We start from the raw sequence: 23,489 nt of genomic DNA, 5'->3' as shown, positions 1-23,489 counted from the left end.
CTTCAGATGGACCTGGGAACACTCTCATTTAGCTAAGATTTCTATCTTAATTTCCAATCAGAGAAATTGTTTTGTTTGAGTGGTATGCTCCAAGCAACTGTGGTTGATGCTTAATGTATCATGCTTAGTGACATCACTAGGGCCTGCCCCTGAAATCTCAGGGTTTGGGATGCTTCTGACCTTGCAACCCTAAATACAATCCGTGTCATTTTCTAAGCTATCATTAGCAGTTTCTGCTTCTTCATATTTGTCATCATATTTATTATGGACTTCAAAAAATTGCCCAAATTCAAACAAGCTTCTATTCCCTTTTACATGTCCTTGCCCAATTTTTTTCAATTTTTCAGGGGGAAAAAGACTTTTGGGGGAAAAGAGGGGAGGAATGCTTTTTCCTCTAAATTTTTTCTGTTTTTTTCCCCTGGGCCTTCACATTTCTAGGAAGGAATACATGAGCATGTTGGGCTGTCCTGATTAAGGTTAGGAAATTAAGCAGATTTTTGTATTTTCCTCTATTATCTTAAAGGACGGTAGCTATCTTGGTATTCTGTTATGATTAATTCAGTTGTCAATCTGAGATTTCTGTACCAAACTTATCTGCACACTTTCTCTTTCTCTCTCACTCTTCGTATATTATAACGGCATCATTAAGGTACCACAATACAGCCTGACATCACACAATAGCTGTCACTAACAAATTAGACTACCAATACTGCAGCACTATGCAACTGGCCTCTAGTTCTATCCCAAAGTCTGAGCAGAATGAACGTCTGCAGTTGCAAATAATACTGAACCATGGTTTAACATTTTGAGCCTAAGTGCGGTGAGTCTTGGGAAATCAGAAGTTTTCAACTCCGTTTTAGATTACTTATAGTTTGTCATGATATCCAAACAACAAATTATGATTAATCTTAATTATGCTGTACCATTGCCAAATGAAGCCTTGGCTGTCACGATTTGTAATAGGGCCTTCTTGTTGATGGCACCTGCTTCTGGAATACTCTTTCCCCTGTAGTTAGGCGGATGCCAACAATGGTTGGCTTTTGATGCTTGGTAAAAACATTTTTCTTCTACTAGGCCTTTTGGATTTTGAGCCCTGTATTGAGAGGGAGAGATGGAGGGATACAAATTGGATTCTGAATTTTAGATTTTTTTTAATTGGCTTTTATGTTTTACATTTATATGTAGTTTTATATGTTGTGACCTGCTCAGCAATCATTTTATGATGGATGGAATATACATTTTATAAATAAATAATAAAGAATGCCAAACTGTGTTTAATCTAAAATGGAAGTAGAATCTTCTGATCTCTGTGTGGTCGCACTGGAAGAGAGAGGGGAGCACTCAAACCCAAAACTCGCTATACCTCATGCATATAATGCTAAACCATCTTTTAGCATTACGTGTAAACATAGCCAATGTGTTTTAAAATAGCAACACCACAGATAAAATTAGGTAACATAACCTTAAGCTCCACTGTGGGCAGATTTCCAGTTGTACAGACTTGAATTTGAAATCTTTCCAAATTAATATCTACCCTTATTTTGGCATTGCTGTCATTTTGTTTCACTAACCTGTGAAGGTTGGAGAAGCACATGACTGTTAAGCGCAAAAGCTCTAGATTTCATCATCAGAAAGCCTAGATTGGCTAACTAATTCCTGGCTGTTGCTGGGCTTTTTCCCAATAAAAGTAGAGCTAAGATTCTGGGATTTTGTTTCCCAGTGTTCCTTGGTGTTACCTGATGTTGGGGTTCCATCTTTCATCTGCTGTCCAGGCTGGCTATACTTCTCTAGGGAGATGTGAAACCATGAAATTACTCTGCCTGTCTTTCTATAGTGTGAGTATAGAATAGGTTACACAGATTTATTTTTTTTCTTGTGACTTGTTTACTTGTTTACAAAAATTAAAAACATTGAACATTAAAAACAAATATACAATTTTAAAAACCATACAAAATTTAAAGCCAAGAAGCACAGATAAACCAGGTAACAAGACCTGAAGTCAGAGCTCAGCACATGCTATTAGAATGCCTGGGAGAAAAGGAAAGTCTTGATCTGGCACCAAAAAGATAATAATGTTGGCACCAGGCAAACTTCATCGGGGAGATCATTCCAAACCTCTTCTCTGCTCCCTCTGCCTTGAATTCTTCCACTCACCTAATTTAGTCTGCTTGCCATCATGATCATATCTCTCCTCTTTTCCCATTCTTCTTTCTTCTTGTGTTCTATTTAAGCTATACTTCTCTAGGGAGATGTGAAACCATGAAATTACTCTGCCTGTCTTTCTATAGTGTGAGTATAGAATAGGTTACACAGATTTATTTTTTTTCTTGTGACTTGAACTCTCTGTATTTTGTATTTTACCTAACCCTCTGGGTGTTTAATTTAAGGAACTATTTTGCTGTTACATTTTTGCACTTATGATTTTATTTTAATAAATACTACCTCTTATTTACCAGTGTGTGTTCATTGGAGAGGGAATATGGCTCTGAATCCAGTACCTTGGCCTTCTAGCCATAGACTACCGGATAACTGAGTATGTTGCCTTAAGGCCCCAAGACAGGTGGTGCATCTTTGGCTCTTGTCTTTGGAATCCTTGGCAGGTCTATTTCTGGCACTTTGGGTTTCCCCTTGGCCCAGAGTGGGTGATCAGATTTAAGGAGTGGTGGCAGTCTACCTATCTTACAGGGCTGGTGTTGGTTTAACTCAGCCCTAGTAAGGGAGGGATGGGTTGTGCCTGGCCAGGATCAATTGCCCTGGGCTTGTGAGTTGACCCGCTGATGACAATTCTTTACAAGCACCTTCCTGTGTCTTCAGCTAACTGCTGAAGTCCAAACCATAGGGCTGTACCCAACTAAGCTCTATTCAGAGTAGGAATGGGTGAAAATTCCTCCGAGTTCAGATTTAGCACTGGATTTTTGAATGGTCCACATGTTCTCTATTTTTGCAGAGTGATCCTGTTTGCTCCAAACTTAGTGGCTTTCCTCCATTTCCCCCCCTTGAATATTCCCTTGAATATATTTTTTTATTTTACTCACAGCACTCACATACAGCTCTCTCGCTCTCTGTGGCACCCCCCCTCAAAAAAATCCAAATTCCAAGCATGGAGGACGCAAGCCCAGCCTATAACAGCGGAGGAGGAGGGTGTGGAGCAGCTTTCCTTTCAAAGTATTGATAATTCTTTCCAAAATATCGATATTGACATTTTTGGGGAGGAACAAAATGGAACCAGACAGAATTGAACTCAGATCTATACTGCCTGTTAGGTAGACAGAATGCTTTCAAATTGGCACCTGCCAATGGATCCCATTCCTAATTCAGAGTAGACCTATTGAAATTAATGAAAAGTTCTTCTGTACATTAACGTCACTGTGTCTACTCTGAATAGGTCTAGTATTGGATACAACCGATAGTTTGCAAACACTCTTCTAACCATGGTTGCAAACTATAGCAAAGTTTGGTTAGTTTTAATATCTGTGCCTATATATCCTGAAACATATTTGGTTCCAAAACTGAGAGGGGAACGCCAGTAGGAGAAGCAGAAGAGGAGAAGCAGGAGAGGAGCAGAGGCAAAGTGATTAAGTGAGCATCTGATCACATTTGGTGCAGAGAGAAAGCAGAGGGGTGGCTTTAGCAATGTGTGTGGACATCCAGGCCAATGTATTTTTAAATTTAATAATATTACTACTTGGCACTTTTGAGTGTTCAAATTGCCTCACATGTGTTTTTATTGATTTGTGGGGATTGGGTGGTTCAATCGTGAGCTGTTTTTGGAGTGCCTCATATTAAGGCAGAAAGGTGGGATATAAATATTTTTTTAAAGTTCTAAGGCAATGGGCTGGCTTACAAACATCTGTAGTGTACATCCCTTGATTTTTCTACTGTGTCTTACTTGATTACTTACTTGATTGGTGCTGAATGCATGAACTGTTCCCGTTGAAAATCACTGTGTGTGAGATAGATAAGGCCCATTCACACATGTAAGAATGATATTTCAGGCACAATGTGACAATGCACATGTTTGAATCACTTCAATGTCTTCTCTTATGAACTGGAATTTAATTGGAAAAAAGATGTTTCATCCTGCATGCATCCTATACTTAAAACTGAAACGTGGGTTGTTATTTTCTTCAGGTGGATTTGTTGAATTTTCCAGTTGTTTCCCCAGCCTTTGTGAAGGAAAATCAATTCTGGTGCCTTCTTGTATTTCTCAACCCTGCTTACCAGTCTCCAACACTGGACCAACCCGAATTCTTCCTCACCTTTACCTTGGGTGCCAGCGGGATGTCCTCAACAAGGTGTGAAATGTGATGATGCTCAAAGGACAATCTCTTCTGGGGTTGCTTTTTCATGCTGTCTTCACCAGTCAGTTACAATTACTTCTGTTGATATCAAGCTTAATTGATTTCACTTAATCAGTGATATAATCACTAAACCAACTCTGATTTAAAAATATTTTTTAGCAGCAATATATTCACAATTCTGAAAAGTTTTATTTCTAGGGAGAATTTACATTTAACCTGCACAGTGAATGTATGACGACACAGGTGGTTGTTGGAAAGGGTTATCTTTACATAGCTAATCAGACTTGCTGAAGTGTCACCATTGATCAAGTGAAAACTGTTGAGGTTGACACCAAAAGACCACAATATAGAGAGGAGAATATTTCTAAGAAAAATAAATGAAAAAAGATATATATATATTTTACAGTGCCCAAAACATTTGTGAAAAACAGTGAATAGTTTTGGCTCCTCTCTAATAAATTCTTAACGTTCTCTTTCTTCTACTGATTTGCAAGTGGTGACTCCTATAACATTTGGCATTGGCTTCCTTTTTTGTAGGAGCTGATGCAGCAGAACGACATTGGCTACGTATTAAATGCCAGTAATACCTGCCCCAAGCCTGACTTTATCCCAGAATCCCACTTCTTAAGAGTGCCTGTGAATGACAGCTTCTGTGAGAAAATTTTTCCATGGTTGGACAAGTCTGTGGATTTTATAGGTAAAAGATGGTGTCACTCTTAAATACAAGCAAAACCTATGCCAAATAATTAACTTCCGCTAAATGTTTTTCAACAGGAATATATGTATGCTGAAAGCATTCTCACATTAGCAGCAGGGGAAAACTAATTTTCCTCCTCTTCCCAGTGTCATAAACTTTTTCTAGGATGCTCAGTGAGGCATTTTGATCAGATATACTTTTGCATGTTTCTCCCTTACTATGCACTGGTAGGAACAATGCTTGAATCAATTCTCTAAGTTCACAGTATATTTGATACTTCTGGGGATGTGGGATCCTTTTAGCTTAAGGTGAAATCATGAAGCAGAGGAAGAGCTCTTTCAGATGGGCTTGCAGTAGTTAGTGCAGGTCCAACAGGCATGTTAATTACTACAGCACCAAGTGATGACTTGCATATATGGGTGGGCGTGAACAACTCACCACTGAGAATACAAATTAAATTATACTGTGGCAATATACATAGGCATATACAGTTCTTATGTTGAAACCCCTACATGTAAAGAAGGGGGAGGGATGGGGGTAGCCCACCAGGGTGAAATCTAGTTGGCCTAGAGCAGTTTTACATGTTTTTTTGCTTGCTTTTAAAACATTTATATATCACCTTCTATTCAGAGAATTTCAAAGCCTTTACAGTAAAACTATAAACCAATTACAATAAATCAACATTCAAGTAACAGTATTAAAATAACAGTGTAATAACCACAGTAGCCAGCAGCAATTATCAGGGTGTTTTTAGCATATGTCACAAACCTGCTATAACTGGAGCTGACTTTATATTGGTAGGGAGACCATTCTACATGGTGGGGCACATCTGCTACTAGTCCAGTGTATGTGGTAGTTCATGGCACTGATACATTGCTTAGTTACAAGATAGCCAGTGCAGTAGGACTGATTAAGATGATCCAAGAAATACATGTTGACAGACTGGCTCAAACCCTCCAAACTCATGAAGAAATGTTTCAAGGGATTGGAAAGCTAAAAAGAAAACAAGTAAAACTTCACATTGATGATACTATTCAGTCAGTGAGCCTTCCACATCAGAAAACTAGTTGAAGAGGAATTAAAACATCTGGAAGAGCTTGACATTGCTAAGCGAGTAGAAGGTCCTACCCCTTGGGACCTCCAATAGTAGTGGTCCAAAAGCCTAAGCAACCAGGCAAAATCCAGATTTGTGTGGACATGTACCTCCCTAATCAAGCTATTAAGCGAGAGAGGCACATTACTCCTACTGTGGATGACATCCCTGCAGACTTGAATGGAGCAGCATTCGTCTCAGAACTTGACCTTACAGCTGGCTATCATCAACTGGAGCGCCATCCAGAATTCAGGTACATAACAACCTTTTCAACTCATGTTGTCCTCCATCACTACAAGCACCTCTGCTTTGGGATTTCTTCAGCTGCAGAAATACGTCAGAATACTATACATGATGTTTTAGCTGGACTTCCAGGGGTTCTTAATGTAAGTTATGATATTTTGGTATTTAGTACAACATCACAGGACCATGATAATCAACCTGTAGCAGTAATGATTGCATTAGGAGAACCTGACACTAAACCAAAGCAAATGTGAACTCGAGAAACCCACTTTTGGCACCTTTTAGTTACATATTCTCCAAAGAGGATATTTCAGCTGATCCCCAAAAAGTAATGGCTATACATAATGCTGCTATATCTACTAATACTACTGAGGTTTGCAGCCTGCTAGGCCTTCCAAACTACTGTGGCCAATTTATACCAAGGCTGGCCACAATCTCATAGCCACCCTGGGATCTTACAAAAAAAGATCAAACATTGGAATGGTCACAAAAACATCAAACTGCTTTTGTTGAGTTTTTAAAAAAGCACTTGCAAGTGATGTAGTTATGTCATACTTCGATCCAGGCAAGAGAACTGAATGTTTGGTGGATGCCAGCCCAGTTGGCCTTGGAGCTGTACTCATGCAGGTAATCAAGATGGCCATGTTTCTACTGTTGCATATGCCAGCAAAGCTCTTTCACCTACAGAACAGTGGTATTCTCAGACAGAAAAGGAAGCTCTTGCCATAGCCCGGGCATGCTCTCGCTTTCATTTACACATATATGGATGCCCAGTTACAATCATAACAGATCACAAGCCTCTTGAGCCCATGTTTCACAATCCATCCTTTAAGCCACCAGTTTGCATTGAATTCTGGATGCTTAAATTGCAGGGTTATGATTACAGTCATCTATCAACCAGGTAAAGATAGTCCAGCTGACTATTTTTCCAGGTATCCCATATCCAATTTTTAAATTGCTTTTTAAAAATGTGTTTTTAAATTTGTATATTTGTTTTTAATGTTTTTAATTGTTGTAAACCACCCAAAGAGCTTCGGCTATGGGGCGGTATACAAATGCAATAAACAAACACACACACACACACACACACCCATCTGCTGATCACGCAGCTACAAATGAAACAAAGGCACATGTCATCTTCCTTGTCTCACATGCCATTCCTAAAGCTCTTTCTCTGCACAAAATAAAGACTGCTCCACAAGCTGATACGTGTCTCCAGACAATAATCAAGACTGTCCACAGTGGTTGTTGGAAAGACCTTCTGAATAATCTAGCACTTCAGAAGCGACGGCAATCATCCAGTCCTTTGCTAACATAAAGAGTGAACTTACTATTACAGAGAATGGCCTTCTTCATGGCACTCGCTTGGTTATTCCACGTACTCTGTGGAACCATGCTATCGATTTGGCTCGTGAAGGTCACCAAGAGTAGTTAAAACCAAAGCTCTGTTGAGAAAGTCTTGTTCTCTGGGATTGATCTTACTTAGACAGTGTGTACCTCTGCATGTTTCCCCCTTCATCACCGTGGGTGGAAGTCAGTATTGATTTCTGTGACTTCCCTAATGGAGGAGATAGTTTGGTAGTAGTTACTGATGACTATGGCTCATGAGGGTGTTGTCCTCAAGCCGCACCCACTTGCCCCACACCTGACACCATTTGCAGACAGCAGAATTGAACTTCCTGCATACCAGCTGTTGCTTGCAGAGTTCAGTCCTGCTTGGACAGTATCTCCTCACCCACCCCTACCCTCATGGGCCTAGAACAAGGATGGGGAATCTGTGCCCTCCCCCAATATTGTCGGTCTCTAACCCCCATCAGGCCCAGTCAGCATTGCCACTGGTCAGAGATGATGGAGGGTTGTAATCCAAAAAACATCTGGGTGGCTACAGAGTTGCCATCCCTGCTTTATCTAGATTTAGCCTTTTATCTCACACCCTTTTTCCATTTTCTTACAGCTCTTTAAAAATATGTGAAAATGTTTAACCAACAGGCAACATATCCCTGTGAAAAGCTACTTTTGCTTTCATTTCTTTAATTATTATGTCTTCTGTGCCCTGTATCATAATTATCTTGTAGTGTACTCTGTACACATCTTGGGCACCTGTGGCAAGCAAGAATTATGTCCAGGCCACCGTGCAATGAAGCTGTTGTCAGCTATACTGAAAAAGCATTTGGTTATCTTCCACTTCTCTCTCCCTTTAATGCCACTGATATGCCACAACTAACATGAGTATGTGCTGGTAGGTGGACTAGCAAAAATATTTATGGGCTAGTAACCTTTGTGGCCTGCTTTCTAAAGCTGTGTTCATAGTTTGAAAGGAAACATCAAAAGGTAGAGCTAGAGAAGGGGAGCAGAGAGATGTGCCCCCATAGTTTAATGCTATTTTAAATTAGAGTTCATTTTTTAATTATATCTGTCTATATTTATTTATTTATGTATTATATGCTTTTAACTTTGGTAGGTTTTAATTGTATCTGTTTTTTATCTGGAAGCCGCCGTGAGTTCCAACTTGGAAAAACGGCAGGGTATAAATAAAGTTAAAAAGTTAATAATAATAATAATAATAATGGGCCTGGGTGGCGTTCCTGTATTGGATGTAACATGTCATGGTGACAGCAGAGTGACAATGTGTGGAGAGAAAAGAAACTGAAAACACTTTACTGAGGTAAACTGAACAAGAACATTATATCATATGAGGAGAAATAAAACAGGTTTGTCTGTTTAAGATCAGGCCTACACAGGAGAAAATCTTATTCAGAACTACTTTCCCCTCCAACTGTGAAATCTCAGCCATCTTCCTTGCTGTCAGCTAACACTCTACTGACTAGAACCTTCAATGAAGCAGAATCTGTTGTCTCCTAGACCATTAACAGGAATAACCCCTTCAGTTACTGACTGACTGGTCCCTGCTGATGTACTTCCCAAAGTAGTAAACACACACATTCTCTGTCTCCCCCAATTTTGAATTGCGTTTGATTGGACCATCTGTGCATAGATGCCCCTCTATGTTACATCTAATGTTACAAGTTAGGTCTGGGGACAGAGTGAAGATGAGTCAGGTCTGTAGGCATTCAGGCATGATTATATGAATGTTAATGGATGTGTGAAAACAGATAATGTCTTGGCACAAGACCTTAATCCAACTTCTCTCCGTAGTTTGATTTGCTCCAACAGGTCCAAGGATTATTATTCAATCCATTTTTTGTTTTTATCATGTTTGAAGGTATTTAGTGGTTTAGGATACAACTGTGCGTATTTATGATTACTGTATAAGCCACCCTGAATTCAGGGAGAGGTGGAATAGTTGAAAATGGCTTTATGTTCTTATTGTTAAAATTGTTTCACCTCAAAGTTTAATAGGGAAGGTTCCAATTTTTATTTTTGCTTGAGGATCCCTGTGAGATTTCTCATTTTCAATGTCTTTTAGAGCACCATTGACTGACTTCATTTTCTTTCCTTTCCCACAGAAAAAGCAAAAGCCTCAAATGGTTGTGTTCTAGTCCACTGTTTAGCAGGAATATCCCGTTCTGCCACCATTGCAATTGCATACATAATGAAAAGAATGGATATGTCCTTAGATGAAGCCTACAGGTAAGAAAAATGGGTCCTTGTTGAGGAAACCCACATGGATGGCTGATTTCAAATATACTCATAGCCACATGGCAGCTGGAAATAGTTTCCATGTGATTGGGGCATGACCAGCAGCCATTAAAAATTTCCACAATACCCCTGAGGTTGCATAGCTCCTGGGCATTGTGAGAAATGTGAATGGTGGCCACACAAAGCCACCTTTTCAAAGTGAGTGCTGATGCTGGAATTGTACTGGGGTCCTATGTGGCTTCAGTAACATTTGAACTGGCTTTCCATGTGTATTGAACAACTTGTATGAAAAATATCCCATGGTAATTCTGCTAGGCTCTGGGAGATATGGCACAGGTACCTTCTCCCTAGTCTTGCCATTTAGACCCCGTTTACCTTATCCCATATAATTGTATAATTGAATTGAATTGAAACTTTATTTTTACCCCGCCCTTTTTCCAAACTGGAACTCAGGGCGGCTTACAAATAAAACTACATGTAGTTAAAAAACATAGAAAAACTTACAATTAAAATACAATTAAACTATGCACAACCTTAAAACCGTAAAAGGCTCTTAAAAATCTAAAAACAATTTAAAATAATACAGATAATAATATAAAACAATAAAACAAGCCTTGTAAAGCTCAATCCTAAACACCTTCTATCCCAAAAGCCTGTCGGAATAAAAAAAGTCTTTACTTGCTGACGGAAGGATGGCAAGGAGGGGGCCATTCGTGCCTCCCTAGGAAGGGAGTTCCAGAACCTAGGAGCAGCCACCGAGTAGGCCCTATCTCGCGTCCCCAACAATCGCACTTGCGAGGGTGTTGGGACTGAAGATCTCCTGAAGATCTCAGGGCCTGGGCAGGCTCGTATAGGGAGATACGGTCTGACAGATAGCCTGGACCTGAGCCGTTTAGGGCTTTAAAGGTCAAAACCAGCACTTTGAATTGTGATCGGAAACAAACTGGCAGCCAGTGGAGCTGTTGTAACAAGGGAGTTGTATGGTCCCTGTAACCAGCCCCTGTTAATACTCTGGCTGCAGCTCTTTGTACCAGTTTAAGTTTCCGAACAGTCTTCAAAGGCAGCCCCACGTAGAGAGCGTTACAGTAGTCTAAACGGGATGTGACTAAGGCATGCATTACCATAGTCAAATCAGGCATTTCCAGGAACGGGCGCAGCTGGTGCACTAGTCTTAAATGGGCAAAGGCACTCCTGGCCACGGCCAAGACCTGGGCCTCCAAGTTCAGAGCAGAGTACAGGAGCACACCCAAACTGTGAACCTGTGTCTTCAGGGGGAGTGTAACCCCATCCAGCACAGGCTGAATCCCTATTCCCTGATCTGCCCTTCGACTGACCAGGAGCACCTCTGTCTTGTCTGGATTTAGTTTCAATTTGTTCGTCCTCATCCAGTCCATCACTGATGCCAGGCACTGGTTCAGGACCAGGACAGCTTCCTTGGCTTTAGGTGGAAAGGAGAAATAGAGTTGGGTGTCATCCGCATACTGATGGCACCGAACCCCAAACCCCCGGACAACCTCTCCCAGCGGTTTCATATAGATGTTAAATAACATGGGGGACAAAACTGAACCCTGAGGGACCCCATAGGTCAACGGCCAAGGAGTCGAACAGGAGTCCCCCAGCACCACCACCTGAGTTCGTCCCTCCAAAAAGGAATGGAGCCATCGTAACACAGTGCCCCCAAGTCCCATCCCAGCAAGGCGGTCCAGAAGGATACCATGGTCGATGGTATTGAAAGCTGCTGAGAGGTCCAGTAGAACTAACAGGGACACACTCCCCTGTCCAGCTCTCTGCGAAGGTCATCCACCAAGGCGACCAAAGCTGTCTCTGTCTCGTAACCAGGCCTGAAACCAGATTGAAATGGATCCAGATAATCCGTTTCATCCAAGAATCTCTGGAGCTGGGCAGCCACCACATGCTCTATTACCTTGCCCAAAAATGGAATGTTGGAGACTGGCCGATAATTTCCCATTATGGAGGGATCCAGGGAGGGCTTTTTCAACAAAGGCCGTACAACTGCCTCTTTTAGGCACAATGGAATTCTGCCTTGTTGTAAAGAGGCATTAACTACTCACCTCACCCACTCGGCCAGTCCCCCTCTGGCACTTTTAATGAGCCAGGAAGGGCAAGGATCCAGCAGACATGTGGTGGCTCTCGCCTCTCCAAGGATCTTGTCAACATCCTCAGGCTGTACAAATTGAAAGGAATCCATTATTATTGGGCAAGCAGGAGCCAAAGTTACATCCCCTGAGACTGTATCAATTTTAGCGTCCAAGTCGAAGCGAATCTGACCGACTTTATCTGCAAAGTGCCGTGCAAATTCTTGACAGCGGGCTGTTGAGTGGTCTATATTACCCTCCTGGGGGCCAGAGTTTAAAAGACCCCTGACCACTCGAAACAGCTCCGCTGGACGGCTCCCAGCAGACACAATGGTGGCAGAAAAGAAAAGTTTCTTCTTAGCCACGGAGTAGGCCTTCAAATAGGCTTTAGCCTGTGTTCGGTCAGACTCGCACTGAGTCTTCTGCCAATGTCACTCAAGTCCCGGTCTTATTCGTTTCATCGCCGCCAGCTCCCTGGTAAACCAGGGAGCTGGTTTGGCTCCACTCCGTAAGAGGGGACGCTCAGGAGCAATCATGTCCACCGCCCTGGTCATTTCCCCATTCCAGAGGTCAACCAGGGTCCAGAGGTCAACCAGAAGTATTGTCTGATGTGGAAGAATGCAGGCCTACCTTTCTTTTTGTTGGACCATGCTGTGCACACAACTCTGTTAATATGAAGGTAACTGAAGTACTGCCACTCATATAAAAACCTGTTGTGGGTCACAGTTCAAATTTGTAATGTTTCTTTTAAACACACCATAATGAGGGAAATGGTAGAGAGACTACTTCTGGAGTAGCTCTCCTCCATGAGAATGAATTACTGCTAGAGTGGTGGACATGTCCTGGTCTATCAAACTGTGGCTCCTGGGTCCATGTTGCAACTCTAAGGGAGCGCAGAAAAGTGCAAAATTCTGATAGTGCTTTGCAAAGGTAATCAGACCCCTGACCAATGCTGTCATATTAATGAATTACAAATGGTACATTGTAATTTTGTTCTATGTGATATTTTATTTTGAAATACTGAAACTCAAAATGAATTATTGTAAGGTGACATTGGTTTTATATTGGGAAATGTTTGTAAGAAACAAAACAAACAAACATGTTTCTTGCACAAGTATTCAATTCTGTGCTGTGGAAGCTCCTGGTTTATACAGATGAAAGAAATTACCCTATTGAGGACACAATTACCTTATCATTGGCCTCCACCTGTGAACCATTAAAGGTGCTGTCTCACTGTCAGGATAAAAACCCCACTGTTGAAGAATCATTCGTCAGGCTGTGGATCTGAAGGAAAATGAAGACCAAAGAGCATTCTACAGAAGTGAGAGATAATGTAATACAAATCCATAGATTAGGAAAAGGGTACAAAATAATATCTAAGCGTTTGGGTATCCCAGTGAGCACAGTTGGATCAATAATCAGGAAGTGGAAGCTGCATCACACTACCAGGCACTGCCAAGAAAAGGCCATCCCTCAAAACTCAGCGCTCGAACAAGACTTGTGAGAGAAGCCACAGAGAGGCCAACAATCACTTTGAAGGAGCTACCGAGTTCAGTGGTTGGGAGTGGAGTAATGGTGACCAGTCAACCATATTAAGAGCTCTGCATAACACTGGCCTGTATGGGAGGGTGGCAAGAAAGAAGCTGTTACTCAAAAAGTACCTTCTGAAAGCATGTCTGGAGTTTGCCAGAAAGCATGAGAGTGCCCCGGCTGCAATGTGGGAAAAGGTTTTGTGGTCAGATGAGACCAAGATAGAGCTTTTTGGCCAAAACTCAAAGCGCTATGTGAGGTGCAAACCTATCACTGCCCATGCCTCAAGTCACACCATCCCTACGGTGAAGTATGATGGTGGTGGCAGCATCATGCTGTGGGGATGCTTCTCATCAGCAGGGACTGGGTATCTTGTTAAAATTGAAGGAAGAATGGATGGAGCAAAATACAGGGAAATAGTGCAAGAGAACCTGCTTCAGTCCACTAAAACTCTGAAGCTTGGGAGGAAATTCCCTTTTTGGCAGGACAATGATCTCAAGCACAAGGCCAAAGCGACACTGGAGTGGCTCAAGAACAAAAAGGTAAATGTCCTATAGCAGCCCAGTCAAAGTCCTGATCTCAATCGCATTGAGAATCTTTCAAAACTGCGGTCCATAAGCGACATGCAACCAACCTGAGCGACCTGGAGCGAATCTGCCAAGAATGAGCCAAAATTCCTTCGACACTGTGTGCAAAGCTGGTACTACTACCTACCCCAAAAGACTTAAAACTGTTATTGCAGTGAAAAGTGGCTCTATCAAATATTAATGTGAAGGGGCTGAATGCTTATGCAAGCAACATGTTTCAGGGTTTTTTTTCCTTACAAACATTTCCCAGCATAAAACCAATGGCACCTTACAATAATTGATTTTGAGTTTGTGTTTCAGAATAAAATACCATACAGAATGAAATTACAGTGTACCGTTTGTAATTTAGTAATATGAGAGCATTGGTCAGGGGTCTGATTACTTTTGCAAGGCACTGTATATGGATACAGAATTTATGTCTGAGGAATCTTAGCTTTTATTTTTAGAGAAGCAAGTTTTTAGCCCTTATGGTTTCATCTTTATACTTTGTATGCTTATATATTTGAAAGAGTATGGGTAAAGTCTGGTGAAATATTAGGTGCTAGGGGGTTCTAGTGGTCAAGGGGTGTGGTTCAGTGTTGTGGAATAGTTTCTTGTCCTTCCCTGAGGCTATTAAAAATAGAGTTAACTGTGCCTAACAGGAAGAAGCAGTATACATTGTGCTTAAAAATACTACAATGCTATCGAAGTCCATGATGCTCCACAGTGTTCCATTAACAGAAAAAACATTCCTGGCCCAAGCAGCTTGCGATCTATATTACGAATGTGGGGGAGATAGGAGAGGGAGATGAGGACAATGAGTCTGATTTGTGGAAATGCATTTATGTCCCTAGGAGAGGATGAAGACAACAGGTTAAGCCAAAAACTGTAAGTGGGTTTGAGAAAGGACTTTTAACGCTCCGATCACAAGGGCAGCCAGGAAGAGAGGGCAGGGTTGCTTGAGGGAACGGGAGAACTTTGAATGGCAGAAGGTGAATTTGCTTAATTTATATAATTTGTACAGTTTACTTTGGCACACCCTAGTGTGCAATACATGGAGTCTGGTCTGTCACAGTACAGGACACGTATACAGAATTCAACTCTGATGTCATAGATTAACTGACTGCTGAACTGATTATTTTTAAAACCCTTGTGTTTAGATTTGTGAAAGAGAAGAGGCCAACCATTTCTCCCAACTTCAACTTCCTTGGTCAACTTCTAGACTTTGAGAAGAAAATAAAGAACCAAAGTGGCCAAACTGGACCCCTTAGCAAGCTGAAGCTTTTGCATTTGGAAAAAAGCAGTGACCACGGGCTGGGACTGGATGCTGAACAGAGCAGCAGCAGCAGCCGCCTTTCCTCTTCTCAGCTCTGTGCTACGTCTACCTCAGAGACTGTGGAGCAGAAGCCAGTGGAATCTGGGAAGCTACCAGGTTCCTCTTTGCTATCGTTAGAGGACAGTCCATTGGTACAAGGCATAATTGGACTAAACATATCCTCAGAGAAAGTTGAAGACAGTAACAAGCTAAAGCGTTCATTTTCCTTGGATATAAAATCTGTATCATGTGTGGCCAGCAGCAACTATGTTACTGCTTCAGGACAGGGATATCCTTCCTTGGAGGACACATTAGAATATTACAAGCATTCAGCCACCTTAGAAGGTGGCACCAAGCTATGCCAGTTCTCCCCCGTTCAGGAAGTTTCAGAACAGACACCTGAAAGCAGCCCAGATAAAGAAGAAGCAAAGCTTCCTGAGAAGTCCCAAAATGCCTGGCAGCTGGACAGCCAGAGCAAATGGCAGCACTTGGGGAGAGCCACTAGTGCCACTCAGAGGCCACTCTTGTACCCCCTGCATCGAAGTGGCAGCATGGAAGACAACTATAAAACAAACTTCCTCTTTGGCCTTTCCACCAGCCAGCAGCATTTGGCCAAGTCTGCAGCTGGGCTGGGACTGAAAGGCTGGCATTCGGACATCTTACCTCCTCAGGCTTCTACAACATCTCTGACCAATAGCTGGTATTTTGCTACGGATACCTCTCACTTTTATTCTGCTTCTGCTATATATGGGAGCAGCACAGCCTATTCTACTTACAGCTGCAGCCAGCTGCCCACAGGGTGTGAGCAAACCTATGCTGTACGCAGGAGGGAGAAGCATGGTGACCGGGGGGATTCACGACGGAGTTGGCATGAGGAGAGCTCCTTTGAGAAGCAGTTCAAGAGAAGGAGCTGCCAGATGGAATTTGGGGAGAGTATCATGTCGGAGAACAGGTCCCGAGAGGAACTTGGGAAAGTGGGCAGCCAGTCTAGCTTCTCAGGCAGCATGGAGATTATTGAAGTATCTTGAACCTCTGTGCCACAATCTACATTTCCCCCCATCTGTGTAAAACAATTCCCTGTAAATCTGAAATTTCAAAAGAATGCAAACTGTGTGTCTTCAGTGTGAAGGAAGCTAATAGGTTTGTATATGTGTGTATGGGTATAAAATTGTGTGTGTCTGTGAATGCAAATTAAAAGAGCAAGAAATTAAATGACAAGTCTAATATGTGCAGTGGGCAGTTGGGTATTTTTTCCCTCTTGTCTTGCCTGCTCCCACTACCTTAAGGCAGAAAGGGCAGCTATTTCATACATTTTAATTTCCCTTGACAGATGAAGCAGTTGTAGATAAACAATTGCACAATATTATTGTATTTAAAGATTCTTCCTTTGTGAACTAAGCAAATCTTTTGATTCTTTTGAAGTATTCTATTTAAAGCCCAACCTCACACCTGGTGTTAGTCGCCAATTTCTTCAGCAATGCATCTTAACATTCATTCATTCATCATTTTATTTGTATGCTGCCTTTCCACAAAAAATTGTGCTCAAGGTGGCTTACAGCAAGGTGAACAGAAATACATCTCAAACAATTTCCTAATAACAAAAATAAAACAGTAACATAACAGCAAGCAAAAACAACTTTTCAGTATATAAACGTAATAAAACAATCTTTAAAACATGAGATTGAACCAGACTTAGAAGGCTCCTTGCTGTTTCAAGAGGGAAAAATGTATGCAATACTCACATTGCTCTGTGCTAGTAAGGTTTGATTGAAAACTAGCATTCTTTAATCTGGATAGTGTGAATGCCAAGTTAAGAGTGCTAAACCTTCTCAAAATGAGAATCTTGGACAGATTTTTCTTTCTAGTCTGTTAATAAGTAGTGGCTGCTATTTGAAAAACATGGATTTTAATTGACAAGTGATGCTATTTAAAAGAATAGATGGATTTCTAGTTGTCTACCTGCATAAGTGCTCTTTGGTTGGCATCAAGGATTGCATTAAATGTTTATGGTGTCCATTATGCCTGCATCTGATTCCCAACTTGTGAACTGTTGGAGTTGCTGAAGTGGGTCTTGAAAAATTAAGCTATCCTGTTAGAATCTAACATGTGATGTATTCACCACTTTTAGACCCTGGAGGTTCCATGCAACATTTATCCCCCCCCAATCTGCCAATATATAGGGACATTATCCCAAGAAAGGGAGAGAGGACATACCTGACTTCCCTCATACAAGTCAGAAGCATCACATTGTCCAGAATGCAGGGTCTGAGCTCAGACTGGCTGAGCAAACAGGAAGGCAAGACACTAGGAGACAATAGTAACTGGGCTAGTCTACATTTGCATTGAAGATTTCTGCCCAATCTTCTTGATGACGATGGGAGAAATACGTCTCTTTCTGAGTCAATTCTAATTGCCCCAAAACTGTACCCATAGCAAATGTTTATGTTTAAGCACTGAAGGCTAGCAAAGAGGTACAATTACAGACAGACGTGTTAAGGTTTTCAGATGGATTTGAAATGTTGGTCAATACAGGCCCATCCCAGACTACATACAAGACCTGGTGCTTGCAAGGCAAAACTTGTAGGGGGAGGAAGAAAAGGAGGCAAAGGCATAGAAAAACGTTTTATTATGGAAAACCAAATTCGATTACTTCCAAAAAAATAATAATAGTAGCATCATTTTCAGTGTGCACTGTTCCTCTTAAGAGGCTTTGCATAATTAAATAAATGCTATACTGCTATTGTTCCTGGATAACCCTTTTCATTCTCCATCTACACGTTTGTTTCAGTTCTGTGTCCAAGAAAAGAAATCTCTACCTCTCATGTTATGCCCTTTAGTATGAGAAGTAGAGAATGTTTGATACCTAGCATTTGGCTCATTCAAGCTGAAAATGGACGCATGAGAACAGAAAGAAAGCACTGTATGTACAAATGTTAAAACAGATGCACAATACCATAGTTGTGAAGAATGCATGTGTATTTAATGCAGGGAAACATGACCACTTAACCCCAGAAGCAGAGTCCTGATATTTTCACCAATCACTGCTTCCATGTGTAGTGTAACCTTTTAGGCACCACATTCACTACTGATGCTGCCAAAAATATATTTTGCTACATAATCCCCAGGTGCTTTTTATACCCTGTTTCAAAACAAAGTGCAAACTGGCACTGTGCTGAAGCAGGAGTCAACGTTGCCTATCAGACGCCATCAGCAACTCAACATGCTTGTGATTATCAAAGTAGAGTGAAGCGGTTCCAATCAAGTTTTAATTTTTGGTCCACCCTTTCCCCCAATATCTTCTTTGCTTCAGCAATAGCAATGTGTCAGTTTCACTCTACTTTGATAAATGATCACAACCATATTGAGTTGCTGATGGAGTCTGATACGCAACTGGGGTTGATACTACTCTTTAAGTGTAATCTCTCTTCAATCTCATGTATTACTAGGAAGATGTAGTTTGTGCTTCCACATAGATGGATCCAACATTAGCAACACTGGATTAAAAAATCATATGAATTACAGGGGAAGAATCTGCATTCAAGCAACATCTCTTGGGGATGGCTTCCATCAGTGAATGCCTGGCTGAAAGTTAGTGGGACCTGTAACCTAGGATATTCCCTGTTCAAATCTTACCTCCAAACCAAAACTCAAGTTATCTTAAGACAAGTCACTGTCTCACCCTTAGCACCCCCACTGCAATATGGGGATGTTGGTTATCTACCTTGCAAAGATGTGTGGTATTTATTTATGTATTTATTTAACAAAATATATATACTGCTTGACTGTAACAAAACCTCTAAGTGATTTTACGACAAATATTAAAATTATCAATAAAAACAAAATTAAAAACTATTTAAATCAGCAGTAAACTAAAAAGAGATTAAAACACATCAACAACTATGTTTCTGGAAGGATTTGCCCAAATAGAAATGTTTTAAACAGGTGCCAAAAAGAATACAGTGAAGGTGCTGCCCTGCCAATAGGTAGGGAGTTCCAAAGTGGAGGTGCTGCCACACTAAAAACGATTTCTTACAAGTGAGGAATGAGTACTATCTGGCACCTGGAACAGTACCAGTCCTCCAGATCAAAGCAGTTGAGTGGACACATAAGCAGTAAGGCAATCACACAAGTAAATTGGTCCCAAGCTGTTAAAAGTTTGGTAAGGATTATGTGACTGTATATGAAAAGTATTAATATTATGGGAAGTGTTAATATTAAGGATTTATTGGTCCTATGCCATCTGTCTGTCGCATGCAATTCCCTCATCAACACATTCAGTGGACTCTAGCTGCTAAACAGCAATGCAAAACTATGGTCAGCAACACATTTTAAAGGCTAATTGGCTTCTGTGCTGCAGCTTCCCCGCCCCTCACCAGTCCTTGGTGTCAAGGGGTATTCCAGTCACATTGCAGGTAGCCTCACGTTTAACATTTGGGGGGTCAATAGTATTAACCCACACCATTACTGGGAATTCTTCTGCATTTTAGTCCAATTTTATATCATAGATCACCACTTGAAGATTCATTCAAGGACAGATCAGCAACTAGCAGACACAAGGCCAAATCCAATCCATTGGAGAACATTGTTGCGTGTGTGCGTGTATAGATCATACAAGGATGGAATCCAAGAGTTGCATAGAACAGGAATAAGCCAGGCCAGGCAAGTTTCTTGTAAGAGTCTTTACTAGGCAAAGACATTAGACACAGTTCTTTCCACAGACAGCGTTTCCCCCACTCTGAGCTTTTCCAAACATCCCATCTTATCAGCCTTCCCAGCCAGCTACTGACCTTGGCAAACCTGGCGCTCTGTTCTCACAGCTTAACCCTTCTGCTTCAGGTTTCACTCTCTTTGCTAAAAACCCTGTCTGTGAGTCTCACAGCATGCTTCACTGACCAACAAACATCTTGCCCCCAATTGTGAAGTCAGAGGGAAGAGAAGTGTGAGGTAGTTCTGGAGTGGTAGCAACACAATTTCGGGGCACTCTAATTTGGGAAGTTCGTTTATTTATTTATTAAATTTATATCCTGTCCTTCCTCCAAAAAGGAGCCCACGGCAGCAGGTTGGTAGGAGCAAGGACGGCTTCCAGCTACTGACGGAACAACTGGTCCCAGAGTGGACCATTTCTTTAAAACAAAAAACCCACCCCATTCTCTCAGCACTAGGAACAAACAACCCAGAAGGAAGCTGGCATGTCACATGTCCATTTATTAATAAAACCAAAACAATAATAAATATTTCAAGTATAGATCATAATGTGTTAGAGAAGCAGCTATAGCACATAGTGTAATGCAGTTCAATGCTAGAACCATCAAACTGGTAGAAGTTGCATTGCAATACAAGAAAATCCACACACAATGCACTTTACACAAAGCCTCCAAGGAACTATTTCACCACCATTGACTCCTCCCTCTCTACTTTCAAGGTCCCCCAAATATGAACACTTTTCAGGGACCACTTAAAAACTGTAGAACTGCTGAGGGATCCCTAAAGATTTTGGGGCATGTTCTAAAGCACAGTCAGTTTTCATTGTTGTTAGACAGGGTTACTGAAACTGTCCTGTAAAAGTGGAGATTGTGGCCAAGTATCACATACCACAGACTGCACTGTGGCTGTAAACTGCAGGGACAGATTGGTAGGAGTAACTCAACTCTGTAGAGGCTGGTCTGCTAGGGTGCAGTCCTTCCAAGGAAAATGTCAAGCAATTTTTAACAAACCTTTCCCCTCAAAAATTCTCAAAGCTACGCACTCTTTCGTATCCTACACACATTTTGTACTTCTGTTTGAACTCTGAGAGAAACTCCACAAACATTTCTGCCAATCTAATGTTCTCTGGCAAATCAGGTCTCTGCAGCACACAGCCAATCCTAATCCAAGAGCATAGCTATGGGAAAGAGGTCCCTCCCACGTGTCTCTAGGCAGAAAACCCACATGACACATTTTAACTGTTGGAGAATTGTGTGCTTTCCAGCCTATTCTGAGAAAGCTTACTCCATCTGTTGTTATGAGGCCTAACCAGCAGCCTTGATATAGGCCTAGTACAGCTGCCTTGAAGAGTAGTCTGAGCATGCTCTGAGCTGTTTTCCAAGGCCACAGCTCAAAGCACATTCTTTGTAACTAGCCAGAAGGGTGTGGTTGCTAATTTGAGCAGCTTTTGAAAAATAATAATATTGGTTGTTAAGAGACGGCAATAGTGACAGAGAGTGTATTTTTCTATAATATCTATTTTTTACCTAATCATTTGCATTTATTTTGTAGATGGGGCAGGGGGATTAGGAGGGGAAATGGTGGGTGGCTTCTGTGTGGCTTGCAACTTTCAACACTTGTGTGGTGTTAGAACGGTAGAATTTGTCCCTAGGTTTAAGAGAAGTATGGAGGTTTTGCATGTCTTCTTGTTCTTTAGGTTTAAAAGTGCTGTTTGTGTGTTTGTTTATTTGGCTACTGTGAGAACAGGATGTTGGACTGGATGGGCCTTTGGCCTGAGCCAGCAGGCTCTTCTACTGTGGTAACTTTAAGATGTACTGTTTATGCAAAGGATGCCTGTTGCAGAACTACCTTATTAAATACGGATTCCGCATAGGTAAGGCAGGTGCATCCTGTACATGCTCATGCCATTTATTTCTGAGGCTTATAGTTCCCAATCATGTCTCCTCCACTCAAACTTGTGAGAGGAAGCTGACTGTGAGGAGGAGTTGTTGGTGCTAACAGTTAAACCCTGTAGGCTGCATCACATTTTCGGTAGAATATTGCCTGCAGTTTTCCTTCTCAGGAAGCCAGTTGGCAAGAACCTCATTGACTTACACCTTCAAAAAGCAAGCACACCAGAGGACCTGGAGAGTTAACTTAAAAATCCTTCTCCCTGCCACTGGCTGAATGTGTGGTGTTGGGTACATTACTCTGGTATCCTTTCGATCAAAGGGATAGCTTAACTATCCCTTTGGCTTATAACAGAAATGATACAATACTCAATAAGCACTTTAAAGGCTACCAAATATATTATTTCATAAGTGTTCACAGACTACCAAGAATGATGCATCTGATGAAGTGGACTTTAGCCCCCCCCCCCAAAGCTTATACCATAACAAATTTGTTTGCCTTTAAGGTGCTAATGTTGTTTTTGTTGTTTTGCTAAAATTGCACTATGATCTACTTTACAAGGTTGTTGTGAGGATAAAAAGACTATAAAATACTTTGCCCAAATTACAATGTTATTACAAAAAGTATGATGGTTCAGAGGAGAACTCAGTGTGCAGAGCCTTTATGTAGTACAAGATCATGGATTGCACCCTGCCTACACATCCCACCTAGGCAAGCTTGTCCCAGCAGGCAGCCACACATTGGATTTGCCAAGGACTTACATTAAAGTCCAATGTTTGTAGGTTTGAATATCTTTGTTATGTTCCAGATTATTTTTTCTTGGATTTTTAAGTTAAGCTTTATTTCATGATTCAAAACCTGGGTTCCCTCCTCCAATTCAAAATTGGGAGCAGGCAGGCTGGAAACAAACTTTTTTATTTTGTTTATTCCTTATTTATAAGAATTATGTTTACATCCATTCCACCTTTCCTCAGGAGGAAAGGAGTTCAGGGTGGCATTCATGGGTCTCCTTTTCTCCATGTTATCCTCACAGCAACCCAATGAGAGACAGCGACTGACCAAAGGTCCAAGTCCATTTAATATCCTTCTACCTTATACAACATTCTGGAAAAAAGGTGTAGAAGTTAATAAAATGAGAGAGGAGAATAATATTTCCCTATAGGTCTGGAAATGTATGGGGTTCCTTGTTAACAGTCCTGTGTGGCACCTTTAAGATGAATCATATATGGTTAAGATTAATCCTGTACATACCTATCAGGGAGCAATCCCTATGGAACTTAATGGGGCTTACTTCTGAGTAATGCAGTTTCTTTGACGTGAACCCACACTAGAAATTATGACAGGAACTCCTTCTGAACCAAGATTAGACACTTCAGTGCTAAGTATTAATAAAACTGCAATGTTAAAGTGTCTAAGGAGGAGGATACGGAGAGAACCGGAACACAACCTTTCTT

The 23,489-nt window shown here is 41.3% G+C and overlaps 1 protein-coding gene across 4 annotated transcripts in view; it reads left to right on the top strand.

Annotated features, from left to right (window-relative positions):
• DUSP16 (dual specificity phosphatase 16) overlaps positions 1-17,457 on the top strand; it is a 92,336-nt gene extending 74,879 nt beyond the window's left edge. For all 4 annotated transcript variants that reach the window (XM_061582498.1, XM_061582501.1, XM_061582499.1 and 1 more), the window contains 4 exons: positions 4,132-4,295; positions 4,839-4,998; positions 9,802-9,925; positions 15,287-17,457. In XM_061582498.1, the coding sequence (XP_061438482.1) occupies positions 4,132-4,295; positions 4,839-4,998; positions 9,802-9,925; positions 15,287-16,469 (1,631 nt within the window). In that variant the 3' untranslated portion in view covers positions 16,470-17,457. The remainder of the gene's footprint in view (positions 1-4,131; positions 4,296-4,838; positions 4,999-9,801; positions 9,926-15,286) is intronic.
• Positions 17,458-23,489: the final 6,032 nt, after the last annotated feature.

Source organism: Rhineura floridana, chromosome 8 (genome assembly GCF_030035675.1).
Source record: "Rhineura floridana isolate rRhiFlo1 chromosome 8, rRhiFlo1.hap2, whole genome shotgun sequence".
In the NCBI taxonomy this organism is placed as follows: domain Eukaryota; kingdom Metazoa; phylum Chordata; class Lepidosauria; order Squamata; family Rhineuridae; genus Rhineura; species Rhineura floridana.
The sequence above is the reverse complement of the archived record's forward strand: the minus strand, read 5'-3'. Positions and strand labels throughout refer to the sequence as shown.